The sequence below is a fragment of the Tupaia chinensis genome, unplaced genomic scaffold (assembly GCF_000334495.1).
Source record: "Tupaia chinensis unplaced genomic scaffold, TupChi_1.0 Scaffold000127_2, whole genome shotgun sequence".
In the NCBI taxonomy this organism is placed as follows: Eukaryota; Metazoa; Chordata; class Mammalia; order Scandentia; family Tupaiidae; genus Tupaia; species Tupaia belangeri.
This window is the reverse complement of record NW_006159596.1, coordinates 294176-310614: the sequence shown is the minus strand read 5'-3', so window position 1 is coordinate 310614 and position 16439 is coordinate 294176. Positions and strand designations below refer to the sequence as shown.

The following is a 16439-nucleotide window of genomic DNA, read 5'->3' as shown; positions in this document are numbered from 1 at the left end:
TAGGATTAAGGTCATCAGGGCAGAGCCCATATGATGGAATCCTGGTGGGCTTATAAAAAGAAGGAATGAGACAGAGACACACAGGTAGACACAGACACAGTACTTGCTGTTTCACCATGTGATGCCCTTCCCCACATTAGCCACCATGAATATCCTCACTAGATATCCCCCAAACCGTGAGCTAAATAAACCTCTACTTTGAATAAATTACCCAGACTCAGGTTTTTCTGTTGTTACCAACACAACAAGCTAACACAATAATTCTTTGTGATGCTTTTTTAAAAGGTCCACAAGTTTTCTGACAGTCTCCTATCCAAAGAATTGTCTTCTCCTCTTAAACCCGAATAAGTCGAATTATTAAGTCACACAAACACAAAAGCAACCCTAATGGCTAATTTGTGTGTGTGTACTACAGGGTGAGTGTGCTCATTGGAGAAAGATGAAGTATGAGGGAGGTTAGAAATCACTCCCCAGGGGGGATGCCACGCCACAATCTCTTCCATTCTCCTCTCAGGATTTTGGGCACACACACACATGCGCCCAGTGTTTTTTTCAGGTCATCGGGTCCAGGACTCAAACTACACCATTAGGCACGTGGGATCCAGGTACTTTAACTACCATGCCACTGGCTGGCCCCAGTCAGCTAGTTTTAATATTTGGGCTTTTTTAAAAAACCCTAAGCATTCAGAGAAAGATAAAATTTCCAGGGAGGTTGAGGGATTTGTTTTGTCTTCTAAATGTATTATAAATTATCTGGAAACCAAGGAGAAAAAAATTGCTTTATCTTATACTCAATCCAGTAAGCAAAGGAAATAAAACACAATTTGATTGTGGCAAAGCTCATTTATTGAACTTCAGGGGTAAAATGTAATAGTCACACTATTCCACAACAAAATTATTTAACTGTAGATTTCATGAAGAAATGTGTATTAGTAATATACTTCCAATAAAACATTGTTATTAATAACTACTTATATTCAATTCTTGGGTAGTTTCTGTTGGTAGTCTCAAATTAAGACTTTCTCTAAACATATCAATATTTCCAATTAGACATAATACTTAAAATAAATTTGCACAGATTTACAAAACATGTGATTTATGCTTAAAAATTAATTAGTTGTTAGTCACAATTTGGAAGTGATTTTTCAACAACGATATGTTTTATAAATATTTTGGAATATACCTAAAAGCTTTATCCCCATTTGACTGATAAGTATGTTGTTTTTAAAAAATAAAAACACAGATTTAAAAATTAAAACAATAAATTGTTACAAATTAGATACAAATATCTTAAAATTAATAAATATTAAAGTGAAAAAATAAGTCCTTTCACAGAACTGTAAAGGATACTACTAACTCCTTACAAAAAGAAATAAAGTAAAATTTTTTAAACCATTGTAACTAGTACTGAAAAAATATAAATGTGCTTGGAAAGTCTCTAAACTTCCTTCCCCCACTTTATAAAATGTTTTGAAAAGCAGTAAGCAGATTCTCTTCTTTAAAAAACTATTATACCCACCATAATTACTGTAGCCATCATTGTTTTACTATAAAAGTAGTTAAAAATCAATGTTAATTTAGGACAAAGTAAAACAATTTTAATATTTAATTCTAGTATGATGAAGATAAATGGTTTAATTTCCCTAAACACAAATAAAGCCAAATTGAGCTTTAATATTTAAGTATAGTAGTTACTTCCTGTAATTATTACTTTCAGATAGTTCATTGAACAGAATTATCTTATTTTTATAATTATGTTATCCAATTAAGGTGACTGTAATGATTAAACAAAAATCCTGAACTAGATTACACATTTCATCAGTTGTCCCCTTTCTGAAAATACTGTAAATGTACAATCATCTTTTGGCTTAATTTCCTCTAAAGTGACCAAGGACAGCAATCTAGCAGAATTCGTGAATATACACACTTAAGGTAAACTTCATGGCTTAGATTCCATTTATGTAAATAGCTACATATGCAAGCTTGCTCTTTTTATATGCAAAGTCTTAAATTCAAAATAAAAGTAGGGTGAAAACAACTTTTTTGAAATATTCTTTCCATTACTGAGGGATAGACAAAGAGATTTTTCAATATCTAATTTATTTTTCATACTGAAGACAAACAATTTCTTGGACCATAAAATTTAAACATGAAAAAAATAGATACAACACAATGTAATTACAGAAATCCATGTAGACGTACTGCAATTAGAATTATGACCTCAGAACTATAATCCAAAAGGAAGATGACTTCTGACTTCAGCATGTAGACATTAAACTGACAGGTTGAAGGGAGAGGAAGAGATATCACGTCTTAAACGTAGCTTGATGTCCCCCCTAAAGGCTAAGTAAGAACAGGTCGCCTTGGGTAGCCAAGAACCAGGCTTACCTATTTCCTCCCACAACTCCTCAAATGCTTTCAATTCATTTTTCACTGTTTTAAGATACCGAAATGAAATACAAAGCACCTTATGGATGTCACTTTATTTGTCTTAAGATCTGATGTTTTTCTTTGTGTTTTAATAGAATATAGCAAGAAAACACATGACTCTTTTAAAAAATCACAATGATTTTTATAGACCTGTTTGATGCTGACCAAAAACACAGAGCATCTAGAACTGTTGGGAAAGTTATTCTTTATGTTCCTAGAACCAGAACGTTCTAGAATATTCCATTCTCACCCCCCAGAACCACAGTCTTGATTCTAAAGTGTACCAATAACAGCACAGTTCAATGTGTGAATTAACAAAGAACTCTGGGGAGAAGCAAATACCAGTTTTTATCCTACTAAGAACATTTCCCATTCAAAGGACATACCAGTAGATGTAGTACTAAACCTTAATACTTGCTTTTCAATCCCAGGAACACAGGATTAAGCACTTACTGACCTACCACGCTGCCATGCTCTCATCTGAAGCCATCCTCATTTGGCTCTCAACAGCAAGATGTTCTGATCCGTCTTATCTGTGCTTCATTTTCAGTGAGACCTGAAAATCACCTTTTTCCTAGTGGTGTCACAGTGACAAACTTGATGAAGTAGATACCAAAGACAAAAGTATGCATGGCAATGGTAAATAGCAGAGTACCAGGATGATCCATTACATGTGACATTAAATCTTAGAACTTATCACTCTCATACTTCAGAAGTATTTCTTTAGTCAAAATCAGAGAGTATCATCAAGACTTATTTAGCACCAGCATGTCATTGCAGGCTTTGGTTCAGGCTTCAGGGTAACTCCATTATCAGGGGGTTGACTAAGCATTAATGGTTTGTGGCTCTTAAGCTTATGAGCCAACGTCATAAATATAGCTTCCACATGGTCGTTATCATTGGGGTTTTTAGCGGAGGTTTCGAACAAAGGCATACTGTGTGTGTCAGCAAATTTCTGTGCCAAGTCTGTGGGTACCTGAATGGCGCTTCTCAAGTCACATTTGTTTCCAACCAGAATCCGTGGTATGTCATTGGCTAGCAAATGCTGTTTGCACTCTTCTATCCAAGATGGCAGGCTATGGAAACTAGCCATGTTGGTCATGTCGTACACGAAGACCACGGCATGGACGTTTCTGTAGTAGTGCTGCACCATGCTCTTCCTGAATCGTTCTTGTCCCGCTGTGTCCCATAACTGGATCTGAAAATGGAAAAGAAGAAAAGAAAAAACGAAGGAAAACTAGACATTTCATTCTAATTATCCAGGGGGAGAAATTTAAGCACCTTTGCATGGTCTTCAGTACCTCTTCACTTATAATACCTTAATTGCTTCCTTCCAGAATGTCTTTTCAGTATTACCTACGGGATCGAAAACTCATGATACTAGTCTAGTGACTTCATAGTAAGTAATAATACAAGTAGCTAGGACCAGCAATGGCATAGCAATTACGTTGCTAGACTCCCACATAGCCAACCGTGGTTACAGTCCTGGACCCAGGGGCTTTAAAATCACACTGGGAATGTGTGTGTCCACGTGCCCAAGATCCCAAAAAGAGAATGGAAAAGGGACTGCGGTGTGGCCATCCCTCCAGGACATGATTTCTTTCTGTCTCTCTGTCTCTTTGGAAAGCACACACCCCCTATAGCAAAAATCTCTCTTAAAAAAAAAAAAAGAAAGAAAGAAAGAAAGAAAACTTAAACTTTTCTGCCAATGACATTATTTCATTGCCTCCTAGTGGAATTATGGAGGACTTCGAGGAAATGATGTCTCAAGATAAATATAAGTACTATGTTACGATTCTTTTAAAACACTCGATTATCCTACCTTTGTTTACTTTGTAAAAAATACATGCTAAATTATGAAGACACTGGTCTCAATGGGAAAGACTAGAGGCAGATTTGCTAAAATAAATTTACATTTTTTAATAATTATTTTATTTAATTTTACTTATTTATTTTTAATTTGACCAAAGAGGGACAGAGTAAGAGAGAGAGAAAGAGAGAGAAAGTAAGAAAGCAAGCCTACCAGGTCCAGGTCTCAAACTGTGGTTGACCATGTGGGAGTCAGTACCCTTAACCACCACGCCACCTGCTGGGCCGGTAAATATATATTTATAGATATTTAGAGTATGGGTTAAAAGTCTAAACTTCTCATAGAAGGAAATACCATGGCTGGTCTCACAGGAGGACATAAGATAGAAAGATCTCAGGGCCAGCAGGTGGCATGGTGGTTAGGGCGCTGGATTCCCAAATAGCCGACCACGATCCAAGTCCCAGACTTGGATGCTTGCTTTCTTACTTTCCCTCTATCTTCTTTTCTTTCTTTCTGATGAGCACATTTGCTCTACAGAAAACAAAAATAATAATAAATAATTATTTAAAAAGAAAACGATATGAAGAACTCAGGACATGCCAGTTGGTATTCATACTGTCTCAATGAAGACATACTGGATGAGGGGCCAGCAGGTGGCACAGTGGTTAAGGTTCTGGACTCCCAGGCTGGTGACCGCAGTTTGAGTGCCAGATCTGGCGGCTTGAAACTCACACCGGGTGCCTGTGCATGCGTGCCCAGAATCCCATGAGCAGAATGAAAGAGAAGGGACTGAGGTGTGGCCATCCCCTCTGGGGGATGGTTTCTAGGTTTCTGTCTCTCTGTGCATGGGTACATGTGCCCGATAGCAAAAACCTCTAAAAGAATATGTTTTTTAAAAATGTAATTATAGAGGGAAATCTTTTTAAAAAAAATCATTTTAATTTCCAGAGGGCACACATGCTAGCTAGAAAGAGACAGAGAGAAAAAGGAGAGAAGGGGAACAGTTAGAAAGTACCCCCCAATGGAGTGTGGTCACACTGCAATCCCTTTTCTACCACCTCTCAATCCCATCAGGATTTTGGGTGTGCACGCACAGGTTCCCCAGCGAGTGTTATTAAGCCACTCGGGCCAGGACTCAAACCACAGTCATCTAAATGAGATCCAGTTCTTAATGCCTAGCACTTAACCACTATGCTACAGGGCCAGTCCTAGAAATGGACAACTTGATCATTGTTCTCTTCCATGCTACCTTACTTGCTTTTTTAAAGAATTATTTATATGGGGGCTGGCAGATGGCATGGTGGCTAAGGTGCTGGATTCCCACATGACCAATCTCAGTTCAAGTCCCCAGACCTGGAGGCTTACTTTCTCACTTTCCCTCTTCCCCTCTCTCTGTGGTGAATGCACATGCCCTACAGCATATTTAAAATAATAATAATAATAATAATAATAATAATAATGGGGCCAGCAAGTGCCATAGTAGTTAAGGCACTGGAGTCCCACACGGCAACCATGGTTCAAGTCCCAGACTCAGTGGCTTAAAACTCATACCGTGAGCATGTGTATGCATACCCAAAATCTCAAGAGGAGAAAGGAGGAGAAGGGATTGTAGTATGGCCATCCCTCCTGTGGCATGATTTCTTGCTTTCTTTCTCTCTGTCTCTCTCTGTGTCTTCGGCGAGCACATGCACCCCATAGCAAAAATCTCTAAAAAAAAAAAAAAAAGTTTGGACTGGCCATATAGCACTAAAAAATCTCTAAAAAAAAAAAAAAAAAGTTTGGACTGGCCATATAGCACTGGTTAAGCACTGCGCAGTAAGAGCCAGGTAACATATGGCTGACCAGAGTTCGAATCCTGGCCCCAGCAGCTTGAAAAACATCCATGGGATGTGCATGTTTACGCCCCGAACTGTGATAGGATGGAGAAATGGAAGAGAGGGAACGGAGGTATGACCACGCCCCATGGAGGGAGTGCTTTCTCTCTTTCTTGTTCTTTCATGATTGTACCAGAGAGAGCGAAAGAAAGAGAGAACACTTCTATCATTAAAATATATATATTTCAGATATGTGTACTTCAAAGTATACTCTCAAGAAAGTGAAAGGCCAGTCCATAACCCCACAGTTAAGTATTATGTGGAGAAAGTCAAATCCCACATGGCCGCATGTGGTTCAAATCCCAGTCCTGGCAACTTGTAAAACACTCCAGGCATGTATGTACGTGTTTCCAAAATCCTGATGGGATGGTGAAATGGGAGAAAAGGGATCATGTCATAACCACACCTCTTGGGAGGTTCCCTCTCTCTTTTGCAAGCACACATGTCCTCTGGCCAAAACAAACACACACGCACACAGTATATATATGTACACACACGTGTTTGTGTATTTTTGTATATACATACACACACATACACCTCCTTTATACTTTATGAATTCTTAAATTCTTTTTTTTTAAAATAATTCCTTTATTCCACTTTATCTATTTTTAATTTGACCAGAGAAGGACCGAGCTAGAGAGAGAGAAAGAAAGAAAGAGGGAAAGTGAGAAAGCAAGCCACCAGGTCCGGGACTCGAACCACGGTCGGCCATGCAGGAGTCCAGCACTCTTAACCACCACTCCACCTGCTGGCCCCATGAATCCTTAAATTCTTAAAGCTTTAAGTTTCCTTTAAATTCTGATATCAAAATTCCAATGTCAAGTTCCACAAAAAACAGCAACCCAGTTATTGACTAAATTCTAAGACTAGATTCCTACTCTTCATAGAAATGCTTTTAGCAGTTGTTACCCAAAATGAGAAATGATCCAACTTTAAAAGGACTGAATACTGTTTTTGCTTGACCTAAAACGTTACAGGTAATACGCCATAAGAGCATAACGACCATCTGACAGTGGTGACAACTACGTAAGAGCGTCTACTCGTAACGGCTTGTTAAGTTGTAGATCAATGTTAGTATTACTAATATTTCAAGATGACATTTGCTTTTGGTACATAAAACAGAAACGTGTATGTTTCGAAAACAGAACCAAATGGCAAATGAACCTCTACCTATTCATGAACTGTTCTTTGCCTGATTAAATTCTGTTAATTTTTTTTTTTTTTTTAATTTTGCTACAGGGAGCAAATGCTCACTAGAGAAAGAGAAAGTGAGAAAGCACCCTCCAGGGGGACGGCCACACTGCAATCTCTTCTCCTCCTCACCCTTCTTTGGGATTTTGGTCATACACATATGCCTGGTGTGTTTTTCAAGGCGCTGGGTCCAGGACTCAAATTGTGCAGTTGGCCACGTGGGATCCGGATCCTTTAATCACCATGCTATTGGCTGACCCAGATTCTGTTAAATGTTAAAAATAAATTTTAGCTTCCTAACAAGCAGAAGTAATATATTTTGTGTTACTTTTTGAGATGAATACATTATTTCTATTTATTTATTTATTGCTAGAGAATGCATTAGAGGGCACATATGCTTGCCAGAGAGGAGAAAGCACGCCCACGGGAGATAGTCACGCTGCAATCCCCTCTCCATTTCCCCATCCTGTCAAGATTTGGGGCACATGTTCACACATGCTCAGTGTGTTTTCCAAGCCTGAGGGCTGGACTTTAATTATGGTCAGCCATCTGGTACCCAGCTCCCTGGCTCCCTTAACCACCAGGCAATGGGGCTAGCCCCAAACTCTACTCTTATCTCTGGGCAACTCAAGTACATTGAATGTTTTCTTCTCGTCTATCTAGGCTCCCAAATGGCACCTTCACACACAAGGTGCTCTCCCCTGTGCTCCAGTCCCATGTTTCTAGCTGTCAATCAGACATCTCCATTTGTACCACTGTCTCAACCAACACGTGACTAAACAAAACTCCTAGCAGAGCCCTTCCAATTTCATTGTTCCCGCCAGTCCCCTTTTCTCTGCTAAGGGCACTACCTACCCAGTCACCAGACTCTACCTCAGCCATCTCTGAGTCCTCTTCCTTCTCCTCACCAAAAGGTAGTTACTGAAAACTTTGGCTTTATCTTTTTATTATTTTTTAAGATTTAATTTGATTTGTCACTAGCATTATTTTCTTAATTTGCCACAAGGCATTTTGATCACCAAGAAGAGAGAGAGAGAGAGAAAGTGAGAAAGCAAGTAGCCAGGTCTGGAACTTGAACCATGGTTGGCCCTGTGACAGTATAGCACCCCAACTATCACATCATCTGCTTTTTAAAGAAATCATTTAAAAATCTTTTTTAAATCATTTTTAAAAAATCATTTAAAAATTACTTTTAAAATCATTTTATTAAATTTTATTATTATTTTAAGTCATTTTATTTAATTTTAAAATCTTTTTAAAATTAAAAAGACTTAAAAATATTTAAAATCTTTTTTATATCTTTTTAAAAATTTTTTTTTGAATCATTTTTTAAATCTTTTTTAAAGATCATTTTATTTCATTTTATTTATCATTACTATTTTTTAATTTTACTAGAGAGAAAGTAAGTCACCAGTTTGGGGCCTGAACCATGGTCATTCATGTGAAAGTCCAGTGCCCTAATCACCATGCCACCTTCCAGCCCCTTGGCTTTATCTTTTAAAATATCTTTTTCATGACCTCTTTCATTAGCTTCCTTCATCACCTTGATTCCAGGTTTCCAGAGCAGCCTGGCTGACAGACCTCTCTGCCTCCCTACACTCAGCGGCTATCCCGAATACCTACTCCACGGTTTAGGGACTGAGCCAGACGCGGGAGGAGTCTATGGAGTTCCCAGACAGGGTCCCAGCTAAGACGAAGACCTAGTAAGGGAGGTAAGACACGGACATGACACATCAGGCTCACTTAAAGGCTCAGGTAAGGTGTAAAGGGCATTTACAAGAAGGAAGGCAAGAAGGGGAGGTGCGGTAAGATCTGAGAGACGCACTGTCTGGGGTGACAGAAGAACTGCGTGTAGTGAAATTTGGGAAGAGGAGATATTCCAAGCAAAGAGAAGAAAACGCAACGGGAGCCACAGGGATCAGCAAATAATGTGCTGAACTATAGGGTGCTTGAAAAAATGGGAAATAAAATTAGGAAAGTAGATTAAAGCATGATAAAAAAAAAGCTTATGTTCATTTTTTTTAAATTGGAATTTTAAAATATTATAATAGAGGGGATCAGCAGAGAGCATAATGGTTACATTGCTGGACTCCCATGTAGTCAACCGTGGTTCGAGTCCTGGACTCAGCAGCTTAAAATCGCACCGGGCGTGTGTGCATGCGAGCCCAAAATCCTGAGAGGAGGATGGAGGAGAAGGGATTGTGGTGTGGCCATCCCTCCTGGGGGCTGATTTCTCGCTTTCTGTCTCTCTGTCTTTCTCTGTCTCTCTAGTGAGCACACACACCCTTTAACAAAAATCTCTGTAAAAAATATAAATAAATAGAATAGAATAGAACGAAGAACCACTCAGGGAACCTGAGGCAGGAAGATTTTTTTTTTCCTTTGGAGAGATTTTTGCTATAGGGAGTGTGTGCTCGCCAGAGAGACAGAGACAGAGAGATAAAAGGTGAAAAATCACCCCCCGGGGGGATGGCCATGTTGCAATCCCTTCTCCTCCATTCTCCTCTCAGGATCTTGGGCACGCATGCACACACACCGTGTGAGTTTACACCACTGGGTCCGGGACTCGAACCGGGTCGACTACATGGGAGTCCAGCGACATAGCCATTACGCTAACTGCTGGTCCAGAGGCAGGGGATTAATCGCCCTGAAGGACAACATTCACACTGAATTTTGGCAACAATGCGAAATACAAATTAAATGAGGACTTGGGGTAGGAGACTGATCTGCTACAACAGTTCACAGAATTTAAGGAAAACAAACAAACAAACAAAAAGATTTGAACCAGGATGTTGAAAACAGGGTAAATCAGAGAAACTGCATGTAGAAAATCAGCCGGGAGCTGGATTCCACATGGCTGATGGCAAGGTACCAGTTCCAGACCGAGAAGCTTGAGAAACAGGTCAGGCCTGTGTGCGTGCATGCTCAAAATCCTCAAAGGAGGGAGAAATGGAGAAGAGACTGCAACATGACCATGCTCCATGGAGGGTGCTTTCTCTCTCTCTTTCTTTCTCTCTCTCTCTCTCTCATGTTTACCCTCTGGCAAAAAAAAAAAAAATATTTTTAAGAGAGATTTTTGCTATAGGGTGCATGCACTTGCCGGAGAGACAGAGAGACCCTCTAGCACAGCCTATCAAGCCTTGCACTATATCATAACAAAATGTCTGCTTTCCTACAATCAGCCATGAAACATCTGATTTGCCAGTGAAGGGGAAGGCCCATGATGTTACTTGAGTGAATATCAACATCTTGCATTTAATATGGCAAAATCCCATTTCTTTCTTGACAAATGAGTAAGCCACTGAAATGCTGAAGTAGGAACTGCTGACCCTGATGGGAGGATGGATTAAACCCAATGGCAGGCTGCCGTGAACCCGCTGGTGCCTGCCACTGTGCGATGGGCGATGGTCGTGAACGGAACAGAGCTGGTCCTGGCAGGAAGGCACATGAAGGAAGGAGCATAAAGAACAGAGCTGAGAGTCTCAATTTGAAAGTGAAATGCATTCCTATTTTAGGACTTTATCATTTTATTCAACTTCAAAATTCTGCAAACAAGATCTCCCTTTTTGAATTATACATCTATAGTGCTCAGAAATAGATATGCAAATACAAGACTTCAAACACCATGGGCCAATTCTGAAAGGGCACTGCCATTAAGTCAGGCTCATTTTAATTTTCTAGTCTTCAATTTTAAAACAATATCATTTTTATCATACACACGAATATCTATCACTAGAACATCATTTTTTAAAAAGAGGTTTCTTTCTTTTTTTTTTTTTTTATGCTATAGGGCGTGTGCGGTCACCAGAAAGAGAGAGACAGCGAGACAAAAAGTGAGAAATCAGCCCCCGGGGGGGATGGCCATGCCGCAATCCTTTCTCCTCCATTCTCCTCTTGGGATCTTGGGCACGCAAGCACACGCGCACGCACCCAGTGTGAGTTTAAGCCACTGGGTCCGGGGCTCAAACCACGGTCGACCACATGGGAGTTCAGCGACATAGCCATTACGCTAACTGCTGGTCCCTCTAGAACATCATTATTTTTTAGCTGCCAGAAGCTGTGATCCCAGTCCTCATTTCCCCACCCTGCTGGGAACAGAGGCATGCACCCAGCTTGTTTCTCATGCTGCTGGGGTCAGGATTCAAGTCGTGGTTGGCCATGGGGCATATGGCTCCCTTAACCATTACCCTAGGGGGTGGCCACAGAATGCCATTTTATTAGTAACATAAAGCTGGAAATACAAAAAATGAGCAGAAACATAATTCCAGATCAAGGTCACAATTCTCCAAAGAGAAAATACAAACATGACATGAACACTGCAGCAGCACTAACATGTTATAGGTTAACAAAAAAGTAGCAAGGGCATATGGAATAAAGCTTTTCTACATCGCGTTTCAGTTTTTCTTAAAAAAGGACACTAAGGGTCAGCAGGTGGCATGGAGTTTAAGGTACTAGATCCCACATGGTTGGCTGTGCAGTGCAAGTCCTGGACCCGGCAGCTTGAAAATCACACCAGGTATGTGTGTGTGTGCGTGCCAAAAATCCCAAGAGGAGAGTGGAGAAGGGATTGCAACATGATCATGCCCCTCAGGGTGTAATTTCTCACTCTCTCTCCCTGGAGAGCATATGCGTCCCATACCAAAAACAAAACAAAACATTTTAAAAATTTACATTTTGGGATTTTTTTATAGATTTTTAAAGAATTATTTTATTTAACTTTCTTTCTTTCTTTAAATTTGAACAGAGAGGGACAGAGTGAGAGAGAGAGAAAGGGAAAGTGAGAAAGCAGGCCACCAGGGGACCAGCAGTTAGTGTAATGGCTATGTTGCTGGACTCCCATGTAGTCGACTGTGGTTCGCGTCCCGGGCCCGGTGGCTTAAAACTCACGCAGGGCGTGTGTGCGTGCATGCCCAAGATCCCGAGAGGAGAATGGAGGAGAAGGGACTGCGGCGTGGCCATCCCCCCTGGGGGGTGATTTCTCGCTTTCTCTCTGTCTGTCTGTCTGTCTGGCGAGCGCACGCGCCCTATAGGTTGGCCCTTAACCACCACACCACCTGCCAGTCCCTTAATATTCCCAACATAGCTATGAGAGGACGTCAAAAGGTTCATGGGAAATGGAATTAAAGGATATACTTATTTGGGTGGAAAAAAATGTGAAATCCTGATACGGTGTTTTTACAATATGCATTTTCCATGAACTTTCTGCAGACCCCGTGTCTACCTTCTTCTACTACGGAAATCTCAGAACGTTTCTGTAGTCTTGTCAACCACAATAAAGACTCCTCTTAAGTCTTATGGTTGGCGGCAGACGTCAATGGCTAGGGCCTTAGAAAGAAGAATCTCAGTGTCCAGGCCCCCATCGACACAACAGGTTAGGCTAAAGCCTAGGAGGAATAATCACAGGAAAAAATAAATAAAATAATAAAAAGTTTTCTCTACTCTTTTCAAGCAGAAGGACCCGCTCTGTGCTCCCGGGTTCAGGGCTTACCTGGCGCAGTCTGCTCTCACCGTGCAGCTAAGCGCTCAGCTTCACACAATGCACCTACTTCGATTTTTCCAGCATTCGGTAGCTCTTAAATCTGCACCTGATTCATCGTGATTTTCAGGTACAAACAGCATCCCAGGAACAGGTCAAGCGCTCTCAAATCCTAACTCTTCCCTGGCCCCATGCTCTGTGGTTTTTCTCCTTTTAAAGTTCTTGCTCCCGGGACTAGTCACCCAGCGACTTGAAACTCACACCAGGAGCATATGTGTGCTCAAAATCCCAAAAGAAGAATGGAAGAGGAGGGATTGCAGCATGGCCATCCCCCCAGGGGGGCCATTTCTCTTTCTCTCTCTTTTTTTTTTTTTAGCAAAAATCTCTCTTCAAAAAATAATAAAGTTCTTGCTCCCATTTTGGGAGAATCTCTCTCCCCTCCAGCTATCTATCTATGCACGTCTCTATCTCTGGCTGCTTCTTTGAGTGTGTAGCCACAGAACTAATGGTGCCAAAGAGCGGAAGTACTGTTAATAAGCCACAAGGGAAGGCAGAGTACCTTCTTTTTAAAAAATAATAATAATTATTTAATTTTTTTAGAGGTTTTTGCCTTAGGGCGTATGCCCTTGCCAGAGAAAGAGACAGAGACAGTGAGAGGGAAAGTAAGAAACCACCCCCAAGGGAGGGCCCCACCGCAATCCCTTCTCCTCCATTCTTCTCCTGGGATCTTGCACAAACACGCACACACGCCCGGTGTGAGTTTTAAGCTGCTGGGTCCAGGACTTGAACCACGGTCAACTATGTGGGAGTCCAGTGACATAACCATTATCCCATCTGCTGGTCCCTAAGACTGACAGTTTTAAGTCCTGTACAGTCCCAAGCAAGTTGGTCACCCAACAACAAATACGCAGCCCCTCCTTCCCCTTTACAGACTCCTATCTGGACCTGGGGCAGCTGGACTCCAAAGCTCAGGCACTTTCTCCCAGAACTCCTGCCTCTGCCTGTCCCTCTCAAACTTCAGAAGCGCCGTGGTCTCCCTCCCTGACAGGCTTCTGGGCCTAACCTAATTCTCGTGAAAAATGTTCAGCCTCTTCTTAGTCGGTCTTTTCCTCTGCCATGTCTACAAATCTTTCTTAATTCCTTAATACAGTACACCCAAGGGACCACCACTGGCAGCTTGTGAAAAACTAGAGTGAAAAAAATCAAAAGCAAAAGGAGGAAGTGACTTCCATAAAGGCCTATTTCTTCTTGACTGTAATTGGCAGTAAAACCCCTCTGGGCAGGGGGGTGAGTAGAGCAGTGGATATGGAACTGAAAAATACACGGTGCTTGCCTCAATGCACCATGACTGAAGCAAGCCTGTCGCCCCCTCCTCCCCAAGGGAGTGTGGGAAATGTACACACCAATTCAATTAAACCAGAAAGCAGGAGTTCATGAAAGGCAGAGCAGCTCCTAGGGGCCACTTTTCCTTTTTTCTCTTTAAAGTTTTTGCATAGGGTGCATGCACTCACCTGGAGACAGAGAGAGGGAAAGTGAGAAATCACTCCCAGGGGGATGGCCACACCACAATCCTTTCTCCTCCATGACCCTTTCAGGATTTGGGGTATGCATGCACATGTGCCCGGCATATTTTTTTTAAACAATTATTTATTTATTTATTTTCACTTGTTATTATTTTTTAATTCAACCAAAGAGAGATACAGAGAGAAAGGGAAAGTGAGAAAGCAAGCCACTGGGTCTGAGATTCAAACCATGGTCAGCCATGTAGGAATCCAGTGCCTTTAACCACCACGCCACCTGCCAGCCCCAGCCCAGCATGATCTTCAAGCTGCCAAGTCTGGGACTCGAACCTTGGTCAGCCATGTGAGAATCCAGAGCCTTAACAGCACACACTACCTGCTGACCCCAAGACCCACAGGTTTTAAGGGGTAGGATGAACAGGTGGCAGTTAGAGGTGGCTTAAATGGAGAAGTGTGTCTGAGGCTTACGCTATCAGGGGGCCTCAGCCCTGCCAGTGACCCTCCTTCTCCAGTACCCTCAACCCACTACCTTCTCCACTATCTTTTTTTTTTTTTTAATTTCCCAGAAAGCACGTGCACTCACCGGAGAGAGACCGAGGGAAGAAAAGCGAGACAGTACCCCCCCAAGGGGCATGGTCCTGCCACAGTCTCTTTTCCATCTCTCCCCGCTTTCAGGATTGTGGGCACCTACCCTCAGTGTGTCTGTCAGGCTGCTGGGTCAGGAACTCGAGTCCTGAGGACAGTCATATGGGATCCAGCAACCTTAACCACCAGGCCGCTGGCCGGGGATGGCCCCGCTTCTCTACTGTCACTCACTATTCGTGTCCCTTCTCAGAAGTCACCAACAATGTCTTAAGGAAGAAAGAACTGGGAGACATGCCATTGGCAACCTGTGCTAGTCCACTGTTGCTATTAACAGAAAATACCTGAAACTGATAACTTAGAAAAACGGAGGTTCATCCGGATTACAATGTGAAGACCCAATGTCCAGGGCTCCAGCTGGTGGGGAGGGTCTTGCAGAGTACACAGCAGCGGTGTGGACTTAGAGTCTCTCTCTCCCCATATCCTTTTCTCTCCTTATAAACCCTCCTGAACTCAGTCGTGGGAACCCCGCCCTAACAACCCTAATCCTAATCTCCTCCCCGAAAGCAGCATCTTTTCACAATAATTGGATCAAGTTTTCACCCCCTTAATCCCTTTACAGTGGCTCAACACATGAAGGCGGGGAGCGTATTCAAACTATAACACAACCCAAGTAGTAATATCATAGAACATTTCCAGGGGCCAGGGAGTGGTGCAGTGGTAATGCAACTGGACCCACATGGGGAAGGGTCTGGACCAGCATCCTGGGACCTCCCTGGGCATGCCAACTGAGACTGGAGGTGGTAAGAAGGCCCAGTCAGAGGTGCCTGTCTCTGTCTGTCTCTCATGAAATAAAGAAAAACAAAATAACCTTTCTACAGGAAAACAGATTTTTCTAAACTAATGTCATACAGAAACTACTGCAACAAAACTCTTAACACCAGAGAACACCTAAGTACTTCCTCAAAGGCCTACTTCCACAATACCTGGGGCAGGGCACAAATGAATGTTTGATAAAGTTATTTATTAAGTGGATTTCCCTGACTCCCTGCACATGAGCCACAGCTGAGTCAGTGGGTACCCTTCCTCTTGCTGCTCGGACGTGGTCCACCGACTAGCAGCACCTGCACCATCTGGGAGCGTATACCACATCAGAGAGCGTTTTAAAAACAAGACCCTCTGGTAAATGGTACACACATCAAAGTTTGAGAAACGCTGCCTTGGAAGTTTGCAATGTACAAATTTTTCCCAACTCCAGTCTCCACATCAGCGTGACATGAACGAAGCGCACATCCTGCACGGGGCCAACGACTAAGCCGAGGTGAGGTCAGGACACCTGTCATCCCGGGACGTTCCTTCTCCCTGACACCCCACTTCCATTCCCCCCATCCGCTCACCTTGATGCGCTCCCCATCAATCTCCACCGCTCGTTCCCGGAAATCCACCCCAATCGTGGCTTCGGTGCGGTCGGGGAAGCGGCCAGCGCAGAAGCGGTAGGTCAGGCACGTCTTGCCCACGTTGGAGTCGCCGATCACGATGATCTTGAAGATGCGCGA

General features: G+C 42.2%; 1 protein-coding gene across 1 annotated transcript; it reads right to left on the bottom strand.

The window, feature by feature from the left end:
• Positions 1 to 828: 828 nt before the first annotated feature.
• Positions 829 to 16439, bottom strand: RAB33B (RAB33B, member RAS oncogene family; the record flags this gene model as incomplete). Its single annotated transcript, XM_014586318.2, is given in 2 exon segments — positions 829 to 3628; positions 16281 to 16439. Coding segments are annotated over 2 exon segments (600 nt in total), but the record flags the coding sequence as incomplete, so codon positions are not given.